Consider the following 22452-nt stretch of genomic DNA (forward strand, 5'->3'; position numbering starts at 1 on the left):
TGTGAAAACATTGTAATTGTCTGAAAATACTATGTGCATAATTGTTTTATGACTTGAAAGGAAGAAAAGAGTTTTAAAAAAATTTGTAAGGGAATTTCTGTTTTAAAAATACTTAAGTGAATCATTACTTCCTTTTATAGTAATTGTTAATATAGCAAATAATGATATAATAAAATAATCAGCATAATTGAAATTTCTCAGAAAAAAATGTAATGTTTAGGCAAAACTTTTCCTCTATTTTTGTAGTTGGTGTTTACATGTAGCACATTAAATGAAAGAACATTATCTTTCTCAATTCTTTTCTTTTTAAGGTTTGGGAGTTGAGTGATATTGACCATGATGGAATGCTTGACAGAGATGAGTTTGCAGTTGTAAGTAACCTAATGCTCTTAAAATCTTAAACATCTGAATGGTTTTCTCAAATGGAAATTTTCCTGTAGTTCATCCTTATAGGAAAACTTATTTCCCTAATATTGTTGTTATGAATATTTTTACCTAGAATTCGTAGATAATCAATAAATATTTTTAAACAAATGGATAATAGAAAATATATGTTTCTATCTTCATTTTATTTGACTTTATTTTTTTTAAATAAATCTTTATTGTTCAGATTATTACAGGTGTTCCTCTTTTTTTTTCCCATAGCTCCCCTCCACCTGATTCCCCACCCCACACCATGCCCTTACCCCCCGCCACTGTCTTCATCCATAGGTGTAAGCTTTTTGTCCAGTCTCTTCCCGCACCCCTCATACCCCCTACCCCCTGAGAATTGTCAGTCCACTCCCTTTCTATGTCCCTGATTCTATTATATTCACCAGTCCATTCTGTTCTTCAGATTTTTTATTCACTTGATTTTTAGATTCACTTGTTGGTAGGTATGTATTTGATGTCATTTTGTTGTTCATAATTTTTATCTTTACCTTTTTCTTCTTCTTCTTCTTCTTAAAGAACACCCTTCAGCATTTCATGTAATCCCGGTTTGATGGTGATGAACTCCTTTAGCTTTTTCTTATCTGTGAAGCTCTTTATCTGACCTTCAACTCTGAATGATAGCTTTGCTGGGTAGAGTAATCTTGGTTGTAGGTTCTTGCTGTTCATCACTTTGAATATTTCTTGCCACTCCCTTCTGGCCTGCATAGTTTCTGCCGAGAAATCAGCTGACAGTCGTATGGGTGCTCCCTTGTAGGTAACTAACCGTTTTTCTCTTGCTGCTTTCAAGATTCTCTCTTTGTCTTTTGCCCTTGGCATTTTAATGATGATGTGTCTTGGTGTGGTCCTCTTTGAATTCCTCTTGTATGGGGTTCTGTGTGCTTCCTGAACTTGTAAGTCTATTTCTTTCACCAGGTAGGGAAAGTTTTCTGTCATTATTTCTTCTAATAGGTTTTCAATATTTTGCTCTCTCTCTTCTTCTGGCACCCCAAAAATTTGGATGTTGGTACGCTTAAAGTTGTCCCAGAGGCTCCTTACACTATCTTCATATTTTTGGATTTTTTCTTTTTGTTTTTCTGGTTGGGTGTTTTTTGTTTCCTCATATTTCAGATCTTTGGTTTGGTTCTTGGGGTACGTTGATCTACAGTTGAGTTTCTGTATATTCTTTATTTCAGACAGTGTATGCTTAATTTCTGACTGGTCCTTTTCCATTTTTTTGGCATTCTCATTAAGGTCCTTGAAGGTCTCACTAAGCTCCTCAGAGGTCTCATCAAGTTTCTCGGCGGTTTTTAGAAGATTCTTGAGTAACCTTATAAATGTGGTTCTGAACTCTATGTCGTCCATTAGTTTGCTTTCCTCCATTTCTCTCATTCGTGACATGTTTCTTTGTCTCCGCATTTTGCTGCTTCCTTGTGTTGATGGAGTGGCTTTGTGTGGTAGGTGACCTATAGGGGCCAGTAGCTCAGCCTCCCCAATCACCTGAGGTGGACGCCTTTGGTACACCCCTTTGTGGGCTGAGTGCAAAGTCTTGGTGTAGTTAAGCCTTGATTGCTGTTGGTACACTGGGAGGAATTGACCTCCAGGCCAATTGGCTGTGAGGACCCACTGTGTCTATAATGGAAGAACTGCTGCGCTGGAGACACGCTTATGATGCAGGACTTGTTTCAGTGGGGCTTTGGTGCTCACTGAGTCTGCCTCTTGAATGTGTCACTTACGGATGTGAGGAGTTGAAATCTGGTGTCTCACACTGTCCACTAGGTACACTGGCTTCTGGATCTCCAATGGGGTGCAGGTCAGCTACTGTCTGAGGCCACTCAGCAGGAGCTACAGCAAGAACTATAGTTTTCTCTTCTTTGCTTGGGGTTTGGAGATTTTGGAGCTGTCTGACCCAGGCTGCAAGTTTGCTATGTTAAGCTGCAATAGGGCAGGCCATTCATATGCTAAAACCGCTGCTTAGAGCTTGGGTGGGTTTGTAGATTGTGCAGGGCGGGGTCTCAGGGCGTGACTAGGCTAGGGCGTGGCAAACAGCGATGGCTGCCAGTAAGCCGGCTCTGGGGCTCTGTGTCTCTGACCGTGTCCCGGCCCTAGCACAATAAACAATTGTTTCCTGCGCGCAGCCCTGCAAGCAAGCCTCCCTCACTTTCCGACCCCAGGGCAGACAGTCCAGCTTCTCCCCGTAGGAGTTTGGGTCCCCTGCGTCTCCCCAGAAACTGGAGTTCAGAGTAATCGGGAGCTTATCTCCCTTCGGGTTGAAAACAGCAGCACTCCCAGTTACCCGTAGCCAGCCCGATTCGTGCGTCTCCGTACCTCAGCTTTTCAGCGCTTGTGCACCCCTCAATGCTGTTTGCTCTTTCCTTCTAGTTGTAGAACTTCCACTCAGCCAGCTTTCCCGTGGTTCTGGGTGATAGACGTTTTGTCTTTTAGTTGTAGTTTTGAAATTGTGCGGGGCAGCAGTTTAGGTGTTTACCTATGCCGCCATCTTGGATCCCCCATTTTATTTGACTTTAAAGTACATACAGTTACATACTTTGGATGATGCACTGTAAAGATGCTGAGTAATGTTATCTTTTGTATCCTGACTTGACTAAGCATCTCTGTACATGCTTCTGCTCTGGAATAATTTCATTTCATATATACCCCCAAAATTTCACATTTGTTTCATTAAAGGCAGATATGAATACCCCTTTAGTGTTGCTTCATTTGTATATGCTGAGAAAGTTTTTACATCTTTTCTGAAGACATGTTATCCTTAGTAATTGGGCAATTAATTTAAAATAGAGTTGTATTCATCTCTTCCTTAAAAGTTAGATAAAATTCTTCTGTGAACTCATGAATGGTGAATCTCTAATTCTCCTTTTATCTCTTATTTGAATATTAGTCTGTTCAAATTTTCTTTTTCCTTTTGCTAAGGAATTATCCATTTCTTTGACTTTCAAACTTGTTGCCACAGATTTATTTGCATTATTCTTTTAATCTCTTCTGGGTTTATGGTTGTATCTCTTTTTCATTCCAAATCTTATGTATTATTTTCTCTCATTTTTGTTTAATTGAATTTTATCTAGTTTATTGATCTTTAGATAGAGATAAGTTTTGGATTTATTTATCCTGTTGTTATGTTTTGACTTTTATTCTTTTTTAACTTTTCTCTTATTTTGTTAATCCTCAACCGAGGATACTTTTTCATTGATTTTTAGAGAGAGTAGAAGGGAGAGGGAGAGACAGAGAGAGAGAAACATTGTTGTGAGAAGGACACATGGATTGGTTGCCTCCCTCAGGCTCCCTAACCAGGGCTGGGATTGAACCTGCAACAAAGGTAAGTGCCCTTGATTGGAATCAAGCCTGGGACCCTTCAGTTCGAGGGCCTGAAGCTCTCTATCCACTGAGTTAAGCCAGCTAGGGCTCAACTTTTATCTTAATTACATCTTCCTAATTTCTTTTCGTTTACTTTTTAAAAAAAATTTCTGAAGATGAGTACAAAGTCTGTTTATTTTTTATCTTTAATGTTCAAAGCATTTATGGAACATTTTTTACCTGAATACAGAGTTAGCTAGATTCCATATATTGGTACAAAGTATTTTCCTTTTCACTACTTTTTAGATAATTTTTAGGTTTTTTTGATCATCTATTTAGGAATGTTTCCTACTTTCAAAGTATTTAAGTGTGTTTGGTTTTTGTTCCCTTTGTATATAATATTAGCTGATTAAATTATGACTTGAGAATGTGGTCTTTAAAATCTCTACTTAAAAAAAAATTTGTTAAGGTTTCTTTTGTTGCTAAATTTGTGACCTGTTTGTACATATGTTCTCTGGCTATACTAACATTTCTGTTCAGAATATTTTAGACTTCTGTAAATCCACTGCATTGATTTTATTATGTTTCAGTTTCTCTTTGTCCTTTTCTCTGCTATCCTGGAGTAAGCTTAGGTTTATTTTTGATATTTTTACATTGAAATCATTAATGTAAAATGCTTTTTAGTTAAGTGTCTATTTCTAGCTGTGTAAATGTGTTTTAGTTTAAAAAACTAGTTACCAGCCAGATATTTTGTGTGTGTGTATGGTGCATCATTTGATTTAGTTGCTGTATTTATTTTGATGCTGTATTAATTTTAATGGCAGACTTTGTTTAGGATAAAGTATAGTGTTATAAGAAAACAAAGTCACAACCCAGCAGTATATTGTTCACTTTTTTTCTTTTATTTGGTAGAAAAATTGACTTCAGTTTTGTCAAAGAAACTATTTTCAAGGCAACATGAAATTAATAATATAGTATTTTTTTAACTTTCAAAAAAATGTGTTGTCTATTGTCAGCAGATGGCTGACATTGCTTTTTTTGCTTCTAGTGTTCTCTTTTCCAGGAAATGACTCCCATCTGCAGCAAGAGGAATGCTGACCCTTAATATGCATGTTGGTCCCTTCTTTTAGTTTGGTGTCAATCTGACAATAGTACACATATTGTGTATTTCCAGATTGTTTTCTTTCTGAAGTTCCAAACTTTTGGAGATTGAAAGTTTGTGTGTTTCTAAAGCCGAAATTGAAAAAAATAAAAAATAAATTGAATTCTTTAAGTTGACTAGTGTATGGGGAGAAGAGAATTGTTGGTTTGTATCAAATGGTTAAATGTGGTCTCAGGGTAAACAGCATCAGCATCACCTGGGAACGTCCTAGAAATGCAAATTCTCTGGCTCAACTGCAGACTTTACTGATTCTAGAATTCTGGGAGTGGGGCCCAGAAATCTGTGTTTTATCAAGCTGTCCAAGTAGTTCTGATGCCTGCAACAATTTGGATACCAATGGGTTAAAGGTTAGTTTTACTGCTCAAAGAAGAGAGCACAGTATTGTAAAATTATGTGTGCTCCTAATAAAGCTGATCAAATCGGGAAAAAAGAGCTTTGTAGCCAGAAGATCCTGGTTTGCGCCTTACTCTGTCACTTCTTAAAAATATATCAGACAAGTTACTATCATAGCCTGAGTTTCTTCATTTGCAAAATGATATTGGTAATCACAGAAATCATGGGTTGTATTAGGTGCTCAATGAGTATTGATTTGGAAGCTCCACAAAACAGAATTAAAAACCTATTTTGGGGAGGATTGCTATTTTTAATGGAAGAAAAAAAATTAAGAAGAAATATTAAAGCTTCCTTCCAGTTGCTATTTGAATACTTCGGGAGGTTCCAAGTCGCTTTGAGTAATTTCATATGCTTGAAGATAGTTACGGAAAATTTTCATGTTTTGAAAGTATTGAAGGTGCCTTGGATTCAAAGTGGAAGGAATATCCTGGTACAGTCGCTATGTAGGTTGTTTCACTTTGTGCAAGTGCTTTATGTATTTAATAATTAAAAATAATTTTAATAGATAATACATTCTTATGGTTCAGAAATCAGTACAATATAAGGAGATATTCAGTGGGGAGCATATCTCAGTCCCATCCCATTGTTGCCCTCAACTGCTCCATTTACACCTACTCCATAATGAACCACTTTTCTTAGTTTCTTCTTTATCCTTCTGCAGGTCTTAATGCAAATATGAATAGTTATTACCCCCTTAATACAGAAGATGACACAGTATACATACTGTTCAACACCATAATTTTTTCATGTTTAACATTGTGTCTTGGATATCTTTTCTTAAAAGCCTATTTCTTTAAAAAGATTTCAGCCAAAACCGGTTTGGCTCTGTGGATAGAGCGTCGGCCTGCGGACTGGGGGGTCCCAGGTTCGATTCCGGTCAGGGGCATGTGGCTTGGTTGCGGGCACATCCCCGGTGGGGGGTGTGCAGGAGGCAGCTAATCGATGTTTCTCTCTCATCGATGTTTCTGACTATCTATCCCTCTTCCTTCCTCTCTGTAAAAAATCAATAAAATATATTTTAAAAAAAAAAAGATTTCAGACAATTTGCAAATGCTTTGTTATTGAATAGTAATCAATTCAGTGGGTGGATGATAGTAAATTATTTTAATATGTATGACCCTGGTTTATCTGTTTTGAAGGCCATGTTTTTGGTATACTGTGCACTTGAGAAAGAACCTGTGCCAATGTCCTTGCCTCCAGCCTTGGTGCCACCTTCAAAGAGGAAAACGGTCAGTATATCAGGCTCTATGCGGTTGATCCCCACTTCAGCAGCAAAGGAATCTTACCATTCCTTACCACCTGTAGGCATTTTACCTACCAAAGGACCGTTAAGACAGGTATAGATTTATCAGTGTTAAAAAACTTTTATTTTAAAAAAACAAACTGCATGGTATTGAACAGTTGATTGCTTGATGAAGATAGAAGGAGCAATCAAAGGGATCAAGATTTAGAGCTCCCTTTTATTGAATCTGCATAATGTGATGTCCCAAAGAAAATAGGTAATCCTTCTGCATTTGACCTTACTTAGATCATATGGATGGTTCATTGGCTTTGCCTTGATCTATCTAGAATTAAAGTTGGAAGTAGCAGATACTCTATACTAATCTGGAATGCTTGCCCTGGCATAGTTAATAGGTGTTTTTATTTGTTTAATCTCTAGTTAACTCTTGATTCTTTGGGTTCAAATTATCCAATTTTGGGTTATACAAGGCCTTTTTCCCCTCCAATCTGCTTTTTGTCAGGTTGCATAAAGGAAAATAATGACCTGCTATGCAAGTCAGCCAATTTGTATATGGTTAGTAATGCTGAATGAAACTATAAAAATTGGAGATTGAGAATTATCTGAATATTTTGTTTATACAAACTCTCCACTTACTCATATTCATCTGTTTTAAGTCAAGAGTTAACTGTGCTTGAATTTACTCATTACTTAAAAATAAAAAAAATGGGCATCTATAAATGTAGTCCCACTGACCTGTATTTTTCTTCTGTAATTTTTTGTTGACCACAACATTTCAGTCAGGGATCTGATGAAAATTATATACTGTTGCTATACTTAGTAGTTAGTGGAGTAAAATTGCTCAGAATTTGTGACAGATACTATCATGTGTTGAAAGATGTCACTTCAAAGTTTGTTTTATTTTGGCAGAAATACTATATGTATATGTGTGTATATATATAATTATTTTTGTGTGTAGTGGGTTGTATCACCTTCAGAAAAAGCTAAATATGATGAAATCTTCCTGAAAACTGATAAAGATATGGATGGATTTGTTTCTGGATTGGAAGTCCGTGAAATCTTTCTGAAGACAGGTTTACCTTCTGCCTTATTAGCCCACATTTGGTAAGACTTTATTTAAATTGATTTACCCTGGCTGGGTAACTTATTGGTTAGAGCGTTGTCTCAATACACCAAGGTTGAAGATTTGATCCCAGTCAGGGCACATACAAGAAACAACCAATGAATGCATAAATAAGTGGAACAACAAATCAATGTTTCTCTCTTTCTCTCCCTCCCTCTTCCTTCCTATCTCTCTCTCTCAAATTAATAAATAAAATTTTAAATGAATTTTAAAAACATATGGTTTGTGTTAAATCTAGTTTTGTGCATTCTTATTTTTAGGCATTTATTAATAGGAAATTTTTTGTTTCAGAATTCTTTATAGAAAAACTGAGGATTTCTTCTGGAGAAGCTGGAAAATGGGTTACCTGACATTTTATAAGATTGATAGTGTCAGTTAATTGTTATTAGAATGTTAAAATGCAGCATCTATATATATCAATTATACTTAAAATTTTCTTAATACTTTTTATTGATTTCAGAGAAGAAGGGGGAGAGAGAGAAACATCAATGATGAAAGAGATTCATTAATCGGCTGCCTCCTGCACGCCCCCTACTGGGGATCGAGCCCGCAACCCAGGCATGCTGGCCAAAATCAAACCTGAGACCCCTCAGTCTGCAGGCCGATGCTCTATCCAGAGCCAAACCAGTTAGGGAAAACTTAACTTTTTAAAAAAATATTTTTATTGATTTCAGAGAGGAAGGGCGAGGGAGAGAAAGATAGAAACATCAATGATGAGAGAACCACCGATCTGCCACCTCCTGCACGACCCCCACTGGGGATGGAGCCCGCAGCCATGGCATGTGCCCTTGACTGGAATCGAATCTGGGACCCTTAGGTCCACAGTCCGACGCTCTATCCACTTAGCCATACTGGCTAGAGCCAAACTTAAATTTTTAAGGGAGAATACAAAATTTGAAATTTAAAGTGTCTTCAAGGCATATTTGTACAATTCTGTAGGGCATATGTATATTTTTATACCTTCACATTGGAATTACATACTTGGTCCTTAAAAAGGCAAGCCTTGCCCTGGCTGGTATGCTCAGTGATTAGAGCATTGGCCCAATGTACCAAAGGGTTGAACAAAGGAGGACAGTAGATCTACCTTAAAAGGAACAAGAACCCAAGACTGGGAAAAAATTATATGCATAACTAATAATAGCTGCCACTTTTGAGTGCCTAGGCTAGGCACAATACTCAGTAAAATGGCAGCTGTCATGGGTGTGGCATTATGTCCACACTTTTTATGTACTTCGTCTTTAATTCTCATAGTAATCTTGCGAGATGGATGTTATCTCCACTTTATAGATAAAGAAATTAAGGCTCGGAGAGGTTAAAAATTTGGCTAAGATAACAAGAATAAATAAGTACAAAAGCTGAAATTCAATGTTTCTTTGACACTGTGACCTATAACCTGTAGTCTTTTTGTCAGGCCATATTTGTTTTCAATGAATCAAACAGATCAGGACTTCAGAAAGCTAAGCTTTAAAAAAAAGAAAATAGAATAAAACATTTGCTGTTTCTCTTCAAGTGATTTTGTAAAGCTTTCCAGATCACTGCCTTTCTTCACATGTGATCTCCATTTGCAGCTGTTGTTTCTGCTTTGACTTGGGGATCCTTATATCCTCCTACTCCGAGTTGCAGGAAGCAAGCTGACATGGAAGTTTTTGCTTGTTTTAGAATCATTCTAATACCACTAATGAACCAATTTTGTTGAAACTTAGGTTTCATTTTTTATGTCTTTTTTAAAAATATATTTCATTGATTTTTTACAGAGAGGAAGGGAGAGGGAGAGAGAGTTAGAAACATCAATCGATGAGAGAGAAACATCAATCAGCTGCCTCCTGCACACCCCCTACTGGGGATGTGCCCGCAACCAAGGTATATGCCCTTGACCGGAATCCAACCTGGGATCCTTAAGTCCTCAGGCCGATGCTCTATCCACTGAGCCAAACGGGTTAGGGCTCATTCTTTTATATCTTTTAATGTTGAAATATTGGGAATAGACAATGTTGGGAATCTTTGGTCCACTACAGCTCTTACTCAGTAGTGGTTGTGGAAATTGATGAAAAAAAGTACAAAACAAACTCAAATTAGAGGCCTTTGCTCAGCACCAGGGCCAACATTCTGTCTGTCTCTGTCTATTTTGTTCTCTTGCTTCTAACGTTTGAGTGAGTTTTGGGCAAGCCACAAATTAGTATGACCTTTTTTAAATTCAACTAATCATTTTTAAATAGCTACATAGTCACATTAGATTTTTAGAGTGGTAATTGTGGCATTTATATACTGTTCATTTTGTTTATTTGTACAGGGCATTATGTGACACAAAGGACTGTGGGAAGCTTTCAAAGGATCAGTTTGCCTTGGCTTTTCACTTAATCAATCAGAAGTTAATAAAGGGCATTGATCCTCCTCATATTCTTACTCCTGAGATGATTCCACCATCAGACAGGGCCAATTTACAAAAGGTAAGACAACTTACCAGAAAACCTGAATGCATTAACAAATAGGAAGAAGAGCTATGTCAGATGACAAACTCGATTTGGACAGAATGGTGGAGAAATATATCTGGCTAGGAGCAGAGGAGTATTCTGTTTGTGGTTTAGTTTGTGACTATAGATATGCTGAATGCATGTATGACATCCTTGGGCTGTCCCTCGTTTACCCTATCATTCATCACACATGTGGCAACCACATTTTTCAGTCTCAAAATTGGAAAAATGTCTTATTCTTCCCCTCCTGGATCTGTGGGTTAATTTTTATGAATAGGGTATAAAATTTAAATGAAATTCATAAGAATTAAATTATTGGGTTTCATTTGATGATTTACTCTTACAAAACAATATAATTTTGAAAACAAAATCAAGATTATAATTCCTTGGTATCAGTTTTAAATTTAAATTAAAAAACTAGAAAAAACATATTGTGGAGAAATCTGTGGTTTTTACCACATAGATGACCCTTTGTTCCTGATCATACAGCCGAGATTCATACCTGTACAGCTAGGAACAGGTTTTGCTGTTTTGTGTTCTGGCCACCAGTAGGAGCTTTCAAAACTACATTGTTTAGCCATGTTGTGTCTTGGTTTTTCTCTCATCTATAAACCCTCCAAGTATAGTGCATTTACAATATATTGGCCTTAATAGAGCTTTAAAAGGATTTGCTGTTAAAAATACATACTCTGAATCTGCAAATTTCTTGTGACCTATAAAGTAACCATTGCTGTGGTTATAGTTGTTAAGTGTGTGGTATGAGGAAAGTATTCTTTAAAATGTCAGTAGAATATTTTGGTTTTGCATTAATTTTGTCATGTAGTATGAAAAATCTCATTTAAACAAATCTCATTAAAGTCAAAATTGGATATTTTCTAAGTCATCTAAATGGAAATTTATAGCCACCAGGTACAAAAGTTGGTTCTAAGAATTGTTATTCTTATTTTAAATAAAATAAATATTTGATTATCTTCTTCGTGAGTTTTTTGGGGGGAATATTTTATGAATTTTTGGACATTTCTCATGATGTAGGACGTGAGTTCCCTAAGTTGTGGAGAAGGCTAAAAATGATGCCACCTATAAAGATAAAGGTTACAAATCTGTACTGATGCACTCTGCTATAACTGTCTCAGTTCTGGAATGACTATTTGTTTCACCCTTCCTTTTCCTTACATAGACTGTTTTTTCCCCTTGCTGCCTTCATTTTATACCCACTCTCCCACCAATACAAATTACAGATATGACAGAATTTGCTGAAGCAAATTATGTTGTTCATTGAAGTCTCTATAACATTACTAAACACTTCAAGTTGTATCTGCTCTACAGAGTTTTTAACGTAACAGATTTGTTTGAAGTCCATTCACTGGAGCATAGACACCCCTGTCTGTTTATGTCAGATATCAGTACAGTTCATCAAAATGGGATTTTGTCATAGTTTCTTATCTATTAGCCAAAATTTTTAACCTTAAAAATTAAAACGAGCATTTGTTTTGTCTTTCAAATAATCTCTCTTAATAATCTGATTATTTTTTAGGATTGCATTTTTTTGTAGCTGTGACTAATCCTTTTATGAATGTTGCTTTCCTTTCTGTATTTTTTTTAGTTTGGACTACTTTTTCCATTCTGCAGCACTCTACTTTTTGCCTTTCTTGTACTGTCAGTTTCTTTACTCTCAAGTTAGAGCTTTACTTTGTCTTTTTAGCATTGCAGTTTTTGGTTTACAAGATACATTTTGAAGTTAGAGCGTTTTTTTGCAGCAAAGTTGATGCAGAGAAAATACCTAAACAGCATGCTTTTGTCCCAGGTTGTCACTTGGTTTTTGTGTGCATTTTACTTGCCTCCCCTAAGCTCTCTAATCTACTTAAAAGCACCAAAGTGGAATTTTTGTGTATAGTACAAAACAGGGTGAGAGAAAATATTTTGAAAGAACGGGACATGCTACATTTTTCTTTATATGTCCTTCTTATACTTCATATACTGTTAGCTGGACTTTCTCCATGCTTCCTGGTTGCATGTCATTTTATTGCTGTAGTATGGGTGTTTAATTTTTGTGTCAGCAATTGAGTGACACAAGCTGTGTACCAACTACAGTATATTAATCTTACTCTGTAGTCATCTGTGGTATCACCTTTTAACTTGTTTGAGGTTAAAATTGTTTGTCTCACTCTTCTTATTTGATGATATTTTTAACAGTGAATGAATGTCAAGTGTGAGTCACTCTTTTTGAGTTAGAGTAATGGAAGAGGTGTGGAAGTCATTTCACAAAGAAGATTGAGCCAAGGTGGAAGCAGCTCATTGGGAGGCCATCCATCTTTTTAAGAGCATCTTCTATTGATGAAGTTAATTATAAGAATAACTTACATTTATAAAATAAAAAGTTTATAGAGTGACTTCACATGTGTAATATTTATTTCATTTAATTTTTAAGGTGGGCAGGGCAGAAATTACTTCTCTATTTTACAGTGAAGATCATAGCAGAGCCAAAAATAAATCCAGCTAGATTTTCTAACTGCAAGTACCATTCAGAGACCAATTTTGACACCTTCATTATTGAAAGAGAACCATATATAAAGGCTGTCTTATATGAAGACAGTTTAATATTTACTATGGAACATGCCTGAGCAGTATGTTTTACTTTAACTAGAGTAGACACTAAAGTATTTAACAAAACAAATATTTGTTGAATTGAGTAAAATTACCACCATTATAATTCTAATACTCAATAAAATTTGTGTACTAACTCTGTGCCAGATGATACAATTACAAATAAATCAGCATTCATCTCCACAAGAAACATACTTCAGTGGAAGAAGTACTTTATAAATCTGATATCTGCCCTAGCCAGTTTGGCTCAGTGAATAGAGTATCAGCCTGTAGACTGAAAGATCCCAGGTTCGATTCTGGTCAAGGGCACATGCCTGGGTTGCAAGCTCAATCTCCAGTAGGGAATGTGCAGGAGGCAGCCGATCAATGATTCTCTGTCATCATTGATATTTCTATCTCTCTTTCCCTCTCCCTTACTCTCTGAAATCAATAAAAATATATTTTAAAAAAGATTTAAAAAATATAAATCTGATATCTGTTATACTGCAAAGTATTGGATAGACTAGAATCAAATGACAAAGGCATTGGGATCTGAAGTGATGGTACATAATATAGAACAATAGGTTAGAAAATTTAAGGGAAAATGTCTTAGTATATAATTGTGTATGTGTTTAAAATTGCACTAGATATGGTGTTCTTAAATGAATTAAAATTGTTAGTAATACCATAAAAAATGTAATACCCTATATGCATGTAGTGCTTTTAAACATTTTAAATGCTTTGCCATATGTAATTTTATAATAATAATGTGTAATTGTAAACTTTTTGTTTTTAGAACATCATAGGATCAAGTCCTGTTGCAGATTTCTCTGCTATTAAGGAGCTAGATACCCTTAACAATGAACTAGTTGACCTACAAAGGTATGTAAAGTAAAATTACAGATGACTATATAAATTATCTCTCTTTCTCTTTTCCCCCTTTCCTTTTCCCTCCCTCTCTCTCCCTCCCTCTCTCCTTCTCTCTCTCTCTTTCTCCTTCTTTCTCCCTCTACCTTTCTCTCTGAAATCAATAAAAATATATTTTAAAACAAAACAAAATAAATAAATATAGCAAGTATTATTGATTTTCTTAATTTCTATATTCCTTGGAAATTTTATGGCAATATTCATTGTAAAAATGACGTCCTAAAATTACTTTTTTAAAAAGTGAGACGATTTTTCCATGTATAAGGCATTGTATTTAAATATCACTGTGTTTACAAAAACTCTATTTTTCCTTACCTTCACAACACTTTGATGAAGATAATGACTGATACTTTATTTTATTGATGGTGTTTGAGACATAGGTAGTTAAATAATTTATCTGGACTATATGGCAAGAACTTGGCAATGATCTTTCCTCATCCACGAGACTATTTTGAGATTGTTGTAGAGAAACTTAGTTGTGATTTTTTTTTTCCAGTTGCAAGAAAGAACCAACCCAGTCTAACTTAAGTGAGAGTGAATTTGTTGACTTTTGAAACTAAGACCTCTTAGAGGTAGTGATAGCTTAAAGCATAGCTTTATACTCGGGCTCAAATAATATAATCAGTTCTCTTGCTCTCCCAATTTCTTTCTTCCTTTCTTTCTTTTCTTTCTTTAATGTATTTTTATTTATTTCAGAGAGGAAGGGAGAGGGAGAGAGAGATAGAAACATCAGTGATGAGAGAGTATCATTGATTGGCTGCTTCTTGCACGCCCACACTGGGGACCGAGCCCACAACCTGGGCATGTGCCCTGACTGAAATCGAACCTGGGACCCTTCAGTCCGCAGGCTGACGCTCTATCCACTGAGCCATGCCAACCGGGCCATTTCTTTTTTCTTTAAAAAAAAATATATTTTTATTGATTTCAGAGAGAGGAAAAGAGAGGGAGAGATAGAAACATCAATGATGAGAGAAAATCACTGACTGGCTGCCTCCTGCACCCCCCCCTCTGGAGATTGAGCCCACAACCCTGGTATGTGCCCTTGACCGGAATCAAACCTGGGACCCTTCATTCCTCAGGCTGATGCTCTATCCCCTGAACCAAACCGGCTAGAGCTGCTCTCTCCATTTCTTGTTTCCACTTCCACTGGGTTTGATCCATTCTCAGATGGATTTTCCCATTATGTTGTCAAGGGGGCTATAGCATACTTAGCCTCATGTACTTATAATTTCAAATCTAGGGAGTGTCTCTCTTCTGGCAGTTCCTGGAAAAGTCCTCTAAGATTCAACCTGATTGTACTGGCTTAGCGCCATGCCTACCCCTGAAACAATTGGGTGAGGGATGTATATACTGTAGTTTGATTTTTTATGAACTCTGTCCCGGGAGTGGTAGGTGGTAATTTGCCACTGATACCATATGAAGTAGAGGAGAGGGTATCCCCACATGAAAATTGTGCAAGATGGAAAAATGCATTCTGGGGAGGTAAATGTCTGCAGAAGACAGTATAACTTTAAATCACTATTAATTTCAGTGATCAGCCTCTTTGAACAATATGACTCGACATTCTGTAAACAGTCTGGGTACCTTTTAAAATGTCATTGTTTTCAGCACATCTGCCTTCTATCAAATTCTTATTTCCTGCTAATAAATTGGCCTTTGCCTATTACATAAGCCTCTAATATTGGAAGTAAAAAAATAAAGCAAAAGAAAAAACACCTTGAATATCATATAGTCCCACTTTCTTTCTTGTGAAAAAAAAAAAAATCAAATCCAAATTCACACATCAAATCATCAATCGTGCTGATTGTATAAGTTTCACTTCTGTATTCTTCCTATTAGTCTGCCTCTCATTAAGATTTTAAAAGTTTTTACTGTGGTTTGGAATAGGAGAAGTAAATGTTTGATTACTGAATCTGTAATGGTGTGTAGACTTCATGATCATGTGGTCCATAAATGGCCCATTAACATTTTTTTTTTGCCTTCTAGGTAATATATATCAAATGTTATCTAGATTTGAAAATACTTGTCTTCTATGCCTCTCAGGCCTATGAAAATGGACACCAGTATTCTACGACTTGCTTGACTTCAACAGTAGTTATTTAACATATGAAATGTTCTGTTGTGTGTTTTAATAGGAAGTAGAGCATCATATATAAAATGTTCTTGCCAGTGCAAATATTTGCAATTATTAATTACATTTTGGTCAACTGAGCTTTCACTAACTTTTAGTAACCCTAATGTTAAGTTGTACTAGTGGCAATATTGTTTAGTGAATCCCAGCTAACATAAAAACATATCTAACATTTTGTGACTGTCTTACTAAGAAAATCATAGAGCTCCAAAACCTTTTTAGGTTTTAAATTGTAGTCATCCTATCTAATAAAGAGGGAATATGCTAATTGACCCTCACACCATTGCAAATATGGCGGCACCCACAGCCAATAAGGAGGGAATATGCTAATTGACTGCCCCGCCCTCAAAGATGGCGGCACCCACAGCCAATAAGGAGGGAGTATGCTAATTGACTACCACGCCCTCAAAGATGGCAGCGCCCACAGGCACAAAATGGCGGTGCTCAGTCCCCTCAGGCCCAGCCTTGCTGCGCACCTGCCTCCGGAGTCCCCCAGTCCCCTTAGCCCCCCAGCCGCCCAGGGCCGGCCTGAGGCACACGCAAGCCTCGGATGGTGGCTGCCCAGCCGCCCAGGACCGCCCGAGGCTCAGGTAACCAGGGCTGGCAGCAGCAGAGGTGTGATGGGGCGTCGCCTTTCCCTGATCGCCGGGTCACCTTGCACCCCTGAGGGCTCCTGGACTGTGAGAGGAGGCAGGCTGGGCTGAGGGACCCCCCTCCAGTGCATGAATTTTCATGCACCGGGCCTCTAGTGTTTTATAAATGTAGAATACATGATTTGACATTTGTGAAAATACTTGCCCTAGGTTTTTATTTAGGTGAGATCTACAATGTAGATAAACTTTCATCATCTGTCAACTCCACTCATAATGAGACTCATCTACCCAGCTAAAATTATGATTGTTAAAATTCTCTTTTATAACTGTTTGTATTAGGTGAGTAATTCTTTCAACTTTTGCTACATAGGGATTTAAGTATGTCAATCAAGTTAAATTAGTATATTTTTAACTTAAAAAAAGGAAAAGCAAAGATAGTAATGTAATAATCATATCAAATAACTAGATCTCTCACCTGAGCATTTATATTTTTTATTGCCAACCAGTGTTTTCATCTGAATATCCAGTAGGATATGACTTTCTAATCTTTCTCTGACCACTGTCTTTATTTCCCTTTCTCAGTGACATCACTATTCACCTAGTCACTCAAGCTACAAACTTGAGATTTTTCTTCCTCTCCTCCTATTCTTCTATCTTGAAATGTTTCTTGAAATCATTCCCACCTTCCCATTTCCTTTGCCTTATTAACTTTCCTCATTCTTCAGATCTCACCTTAGACATCATTTCCTCCGGAAGAGGAAGCCCTCTCTACTTTTATGTCCCAAACCTGCACCTGTTAAATCTTATGTAACAGCCTATTATTGTACATGGTCTTAAACTTACTGTACTTTATTATAGTACTTTATTCCTATTTTGTTTGGATTTCTCACTAGACTACTTTTTAAGTATAAGGACTATTTGCTTGTATTGCTTAGCTTATGTAATAGAAGAGAAAATAATTGGCTCAATTTTGTTGAAATCTGTCCATATTTTCTTCTGTTTCTTAGTTTTAGCCTTTATCTCTTATCTGGACCACTCTTACAATCTCCTAATAGACTCTCTGCTTTGGGTTTCTTGACCATCCTACCTCCAATCCTATATAATAAAAGCCTAATATGCTAAGTGTCTGGTTGACTGGTCAGCTCTTCAACCAATCAAAGTGTAATATGCTAATGATATGCTAAGGCCCCTCAACCACTTGCTATGACATGCACTGACCACCAGGGGACAGACAGTCGATCGGTCGACCAGTTGCTATAATGTGCACTGACCACCAGGGGGCAGAAAGCCAACCAGTCACTATGCTGTGCACTGACAACCAGGGAGCAGATGCTCCGACTGGTAGGTTAGTTTGCTGCTAGGGTTCAGTCGATTGGGACTGAGCGAGATAGGCCGGACATGCTGGACACGCCCTGGAGCCCTCCTGCGGTCCCTCCCCAGCTGGCCAACCTCCCACGTCCCTACCCGCCCCAATCGTGCACCTGTGGGGTCCATCAGCCTGGCCTGCGCCCTCTTGCAATCCGGGACCCCTTGGGGGATGTCCGAGAGCTGCCAGTTTTGGCCAGATCTGCAGGCCAGGCCAAGGGACCTCATGAATTCGTGCATTGGGCCTCTAGTTGATGTATAAAGTACAACTCAGATCCCTTAGGGACTCCCCGTTCCCACTGGATCCAGTTCACTTTTCTGAGTATGGCATAAAGGCTCTTCCTTCCTGGTGTTCCCTTGGCATACTGACCATTCTTCTTCTGCCTTAGCCATCCCCGGTAGTAAATACTGATAACACTGTAAGTATCTTGGTAGCAGTCACAGTATGTTTGCTCTTGTACTGTCAGTGTTCAGCATAGTGCTCTAATCTATTCAGTTTCATCCCTCTTCTCCAGCCAAATGGTGGGTGGTCTTATTACTTCTCACCTCAACATGCCACTACTTTTATTCTCGTTGCCTCTGATCCTGCTGTTCCCCTTTGCCTGAGATACGTTTTGCTTTGTAAACTTTCAATGATGCTTCAAGTTTCAGTCTAAATACCATCTCCTTTGTCAAACCTTCCCTGAAAGGTTGATTGCTAGTTGCTCTTTCCTGTCTACTTCTAGAAACTTTTACTCAATGCATTTTATTATGGTCTTTTTTTAAATATGCCTTTTAAAAAAATTTAAACTCCTTCAGGTCAAGAGTTATGTCTTATTCATTTGGATAGGTTTAAAAATTAATGCACTCATTGCCTAAAACCATAGAATCTCAGTATAAGTTAGTTAGTTGAATAAGTCAGAGTATGTTATTAAAATATTTCCCATACTTAATTCCCACAAAGTTTATGGAAGACTAGAGGCCATATGTTAAATGATGAAATAAGGCAAAAGAGCTTCTCAGTAATAGCTTATTTTGAAGACTATAGTAGAAAATTTTATAGACAAAAGGATTTTTAATTCTCACAGGGACATGAGGTTAGTGGGCTGATTTTTCATATTTTGAGTACCTGTTTTTGTTTTCAAGCAGCTCCTTTGAGAATCTGTTGAAGACTAGTAAACTGTGCCCAGGGGAAAAAAAAAAAGTGTATCTATGTATACCATTTTGTACTTATTTCAAGAGTTTCCAGACCCTTGAAAACTATCCATGAAACCATTTTCAAGAACCCTTGCTCTGAAAGTAAAGTGGCTAAATAGAGAAGTTCTTGGAAGTGAAAATGCAAAACGTACTGAGAAATTGCTTCAGTCATTTAGAGTGGTGGTGGTGAATTATGCTGAGGCAGGAGTTAATATTGGTTTGTCTTCAACCAGCTTCTTCCTTCCTGTCTCTGTCCTTTTAGCAAAAACATCAGGAAGTAAAAGCTACATCCTGTCAAGCTGGTTTGTTATCCTGGTCTTGGGCCAGTAAACAGGATAGGTAATAATAATAATAATTATTATTATTAGACATTGTGCTCTGCCTGCTTTATTTTATTTTATTTTTTTTAAATAAATCTTTATTCAGATTATTACAATTATTTCTCCTTTTTCCCCCCATAGCTCCCCTCCACCCATTTCCCACCCCACCTTCTGCCCTTACCTCCCCCCCACTGTCCTCATCCATAGGTGTATGATTTTTGTCCATTCTCTTCATGAACCCCCCATATCCCTTTCCCCCTGAGAATTATCAGTCCACTCCCTTTCTATGCCCCTGATTCTATTATATTCACCAGATTATTCTGTTCCTCAGGTTTTTAATTCACTTGATTTTTAGGTTCGCTTGTTGATAGATATGTATTTGTTGTTCATAATTTTTCTCTTTACTTTTTTCTTCTTCCTCTTCTTTAAGAATACCTTTCAGCATTTCATATAATACTGGTTTGGTGGTGATGAACTCCTTTAGCTTTTTCTTATCTGTGAAGCTCTTTATCTGCCCTTCAATTCTGAATGATAGCTTTGCTGGGTAGAGTAATCTTGGTTGTAGGTTCTTGCTATTCATCACATTGAAAATTTCTTGCCACTCCCGTCTGGCCTGCATAGTTTCTGTTGAGAAGTCAGCTGACAGTCGTATGGGTGCTCCCTTGTAGGTAATTAACTGTTTTTCTCTTGCTGCTTTTAATATTCTCTCTTTGTCTTTTGCTCTTGGCATTTTAATTATGATGTGTCTTGGTGTGGTCCTCTTTGGATTCCTTTTGTTTGGGGTTCTGTGGGCTTCCTGGACTTGTAAGTCTATTTCTTTCACCAGGTGGGGGAAGTTTTCGGTCATTATTTCTTCAAATAGGTTTTCAGTATCTTGCTCTCTCTCTTCTTCTGGCACCCCCATAATTCTGATGTTGGTACACTTGAAGTTGTCCCAGAGTCTTCTTACATTATCTTCAACTTTTTGGATTTTTTTTTTTTCTTTTTTCTTTTTCGGTTGAGTGTTTTTTGCTTCTTTGTATTTCAATTCTTTGACCTGATTCTTGTGTTCCTCTATTCTGTTTCTGGGTCTCTGTATAATATTTTTTATTTCAGTCAGTGTATGTTTAATTTCTAGTTGGTCCTTTTTCATATCTTCGAGGGTCTCGTTATATTTATCGGCCTTTTCTAGGATATTCTTAAAAAGTCTTATCACCGTGGTTTTGAATTCTATATCCAGTCGTTTGTTTTCCTCCATTTCTTTCGTTTGTGATCTGATTCTTTGACCCCGCATTTTCACTGATTCCCTGAGTTGGTAAGGTAGATATTTGTGCTAGGTTTCCAATATGGCCCAGTGGGTCTGCTTCCCCAGTTAACCTGAGGTGGACACTCTTGGTACACCCCTTTGTGGACTGTGTGTACAGCCTTGTTGTAATTAAGTCTTTATTGTTGTTGGTATCACTGGGAAGAATTGACCTCCAGGCCAGTTGGCTGTAAGGATCAGCTGTGTCTATGCTGGGAGAAGTTCGGTGCTGGAGACAGCCTTATAGGATTAGACTTGCCAAATTGCAATAGCCTCTGTGCTCAGCTTGGATGGGGTGGAGTCTCAGTCTTGGCTTCCTGTCAGCCTTGCCCTTGTGCGCATGTGCGCTTTCAGTCCTCCGCCTTCCCCAGCTCGAGTCTCCGCCTGAGAGTCCAGACTCCCCCCACAAGAGCGTGGGTCCCCAGGGGCTCGCCTGGAACTGGGGTTCACTGCAGTCAGAACTGGGGCTCAGTGCAGTCAGGATCCTCTGACTCCCTTCCACTAGGGAAAGCCTGTGGCAACCTCCACAGCCTTTGTGCGCACTGGCCCGCGTGCGCCTTCAGACTTCTGCCTTTCCCAGCTCGAGTCTCCGCCCGAGAGTCCAGACTCCCCCCGTAAGAGCGTGGGTCCCCAGGGGTTCGCCCGGAACTGGGGTTCAGTGCAGTCAGAACTGGGGTTCAGTGCGGTCGGAGGCTTCCTTCTCCCTTCCGCCAGAGAAAGTCAGCCAGGCTCTCAGCCGCCCTTCCTCTCTGCGCGCACAAAGCCCCTTTGCCGTACCTGCAATTCTCTGTGAGCTTTTCTCTTTCCTTCTAGTTGTAGAATTTTCACTCAGCCAGCTTTCCTGTGGTTCTGGATGGTGTCCGTTCTGTCTTTTAGTTGTAGTTTTGAAATTGTTGTGCGAGGCAGCAGTTTAGGTGTTTACCTATGCCGCCATCTTGGTTTCTCCCTGCCTGCTTTATATAATTCTTTTATTTAATCCTTGAAGTGTTGCTGAAGGGTAAGTAGTTTTATCTCAGTGTTCCAGTTGAGGAATGGGCAAGTCTTTTCTAAGAAGCCTCCTCTGATATCCACCTCAGCTAGGAGCACTCAATCTCCTTCTCCCAGAACATTTAACAATACTGGGTTCTATTTCTTTCCACAGGAGACTCAGCTCTGTGTGATAACACAGAATGTCTCTTATTCTATATAATAAAAGTGTAATATGCAAATTGTCCCCTCAACCAGGAGTTGTCCGGAAGTTTGACCAGGGTGTGGGGCCAGCCAGGGGGAGGGAGGGAGGCCCCAGCCTGCAGCCGCTAGAGACCCTAACAGAGTACGAATTTCGTGTACTGGGCCTCTAGTTTGTAATAAAGCAATACAGTGTATTCCAGAGCATGGGCTTCCTAACCGGTTTGATTCCTGGCATGACTTAGACAAGTTACTTAGTTAATTTTTTGTGCTTCAGTTTCTTAGTTAATTATTTGTGCTTCAGTTGTATAAAGTAAAATGGAAATATGAATAATACCATGTAAAATGCCTAGTACAGTTCTTGGAACATGGTAAATTCTCAATACATGTTAGTAATCATCATCATCCCTAACACCCAGCTCAGCACTTAGACACAGCATTTACTGAATAAGTGCTCAGCAAACACTGGTTGGAATAGCTGAATGAACACTCTTTCCCTAGTTGAAGAAAGACAGGAACTATATATCCAGGATCTATATTCCTAAATATTGTCTATAGATCTCTACCTGAATTATGTTTGAGAACTGATTTAAAATATATATATTTAAGGTATATAGTTTGAAATGTTTTAATGTTTTTTGTTTAGTTCAGTTCAAGTACCCTTAGAAACTATTATCTCTGGAGAAAACATTGCTTATAATATTGAATCCGGAGCTCTTTTGTTTGTATAATCCAATCTAATCTGGCCCTGTAAAGATCTGTGGTACTGATACTAGAAGATCTTAAAATCATGACTACC

The 22452-nt window shown here is 37.9% G+C and overlaps 1 protein-coding gene across 2 annotated transcripts in view; it reads left to right on the top strand.

Moving 5' to 3' along the window:
* Positions 1-22452, top strand: part of EPS15 (epidermal growth factor receptor pathway substrate 15) — a 120769-nt gene that overhangs the window by 41319 nt on the left and 56998 nt on the right. For both annotated transcript variants that reach the window (XM_080658062.1, XM_080658063.1), the window contains exons 8-12: positions 312-371; positions 6415-6504; positions 7474-7619; positions 9929-10085; positions 13489-13574. In XM_080658062.1, the coding sequence (XP_080514188.1) occupies positions 312-371; positions 6415-6504; positions 7474-7619; positions 9929-10085; positions 13489-13574 (539 nt within the window). The remainder of the gene's footprint in view (positions 1-311; positions 372-6414; positions 6505-7473; positions 7620-9928; positions 10086-13488; positions 13575-22452) is intronic.

The sequence above is a fragment of the Plecotus auritus genome (genome assembly GCF_963455305.1).
Source record: "Plecotus auritus genome assembly, chromosome: 2".
Taxonomy (NCBI): Eukaryota; Metazoa; Chordata; class Mammalia; order Chiroptera; family Vespertilionidae; genus Plecotus; species Plecotus auritus.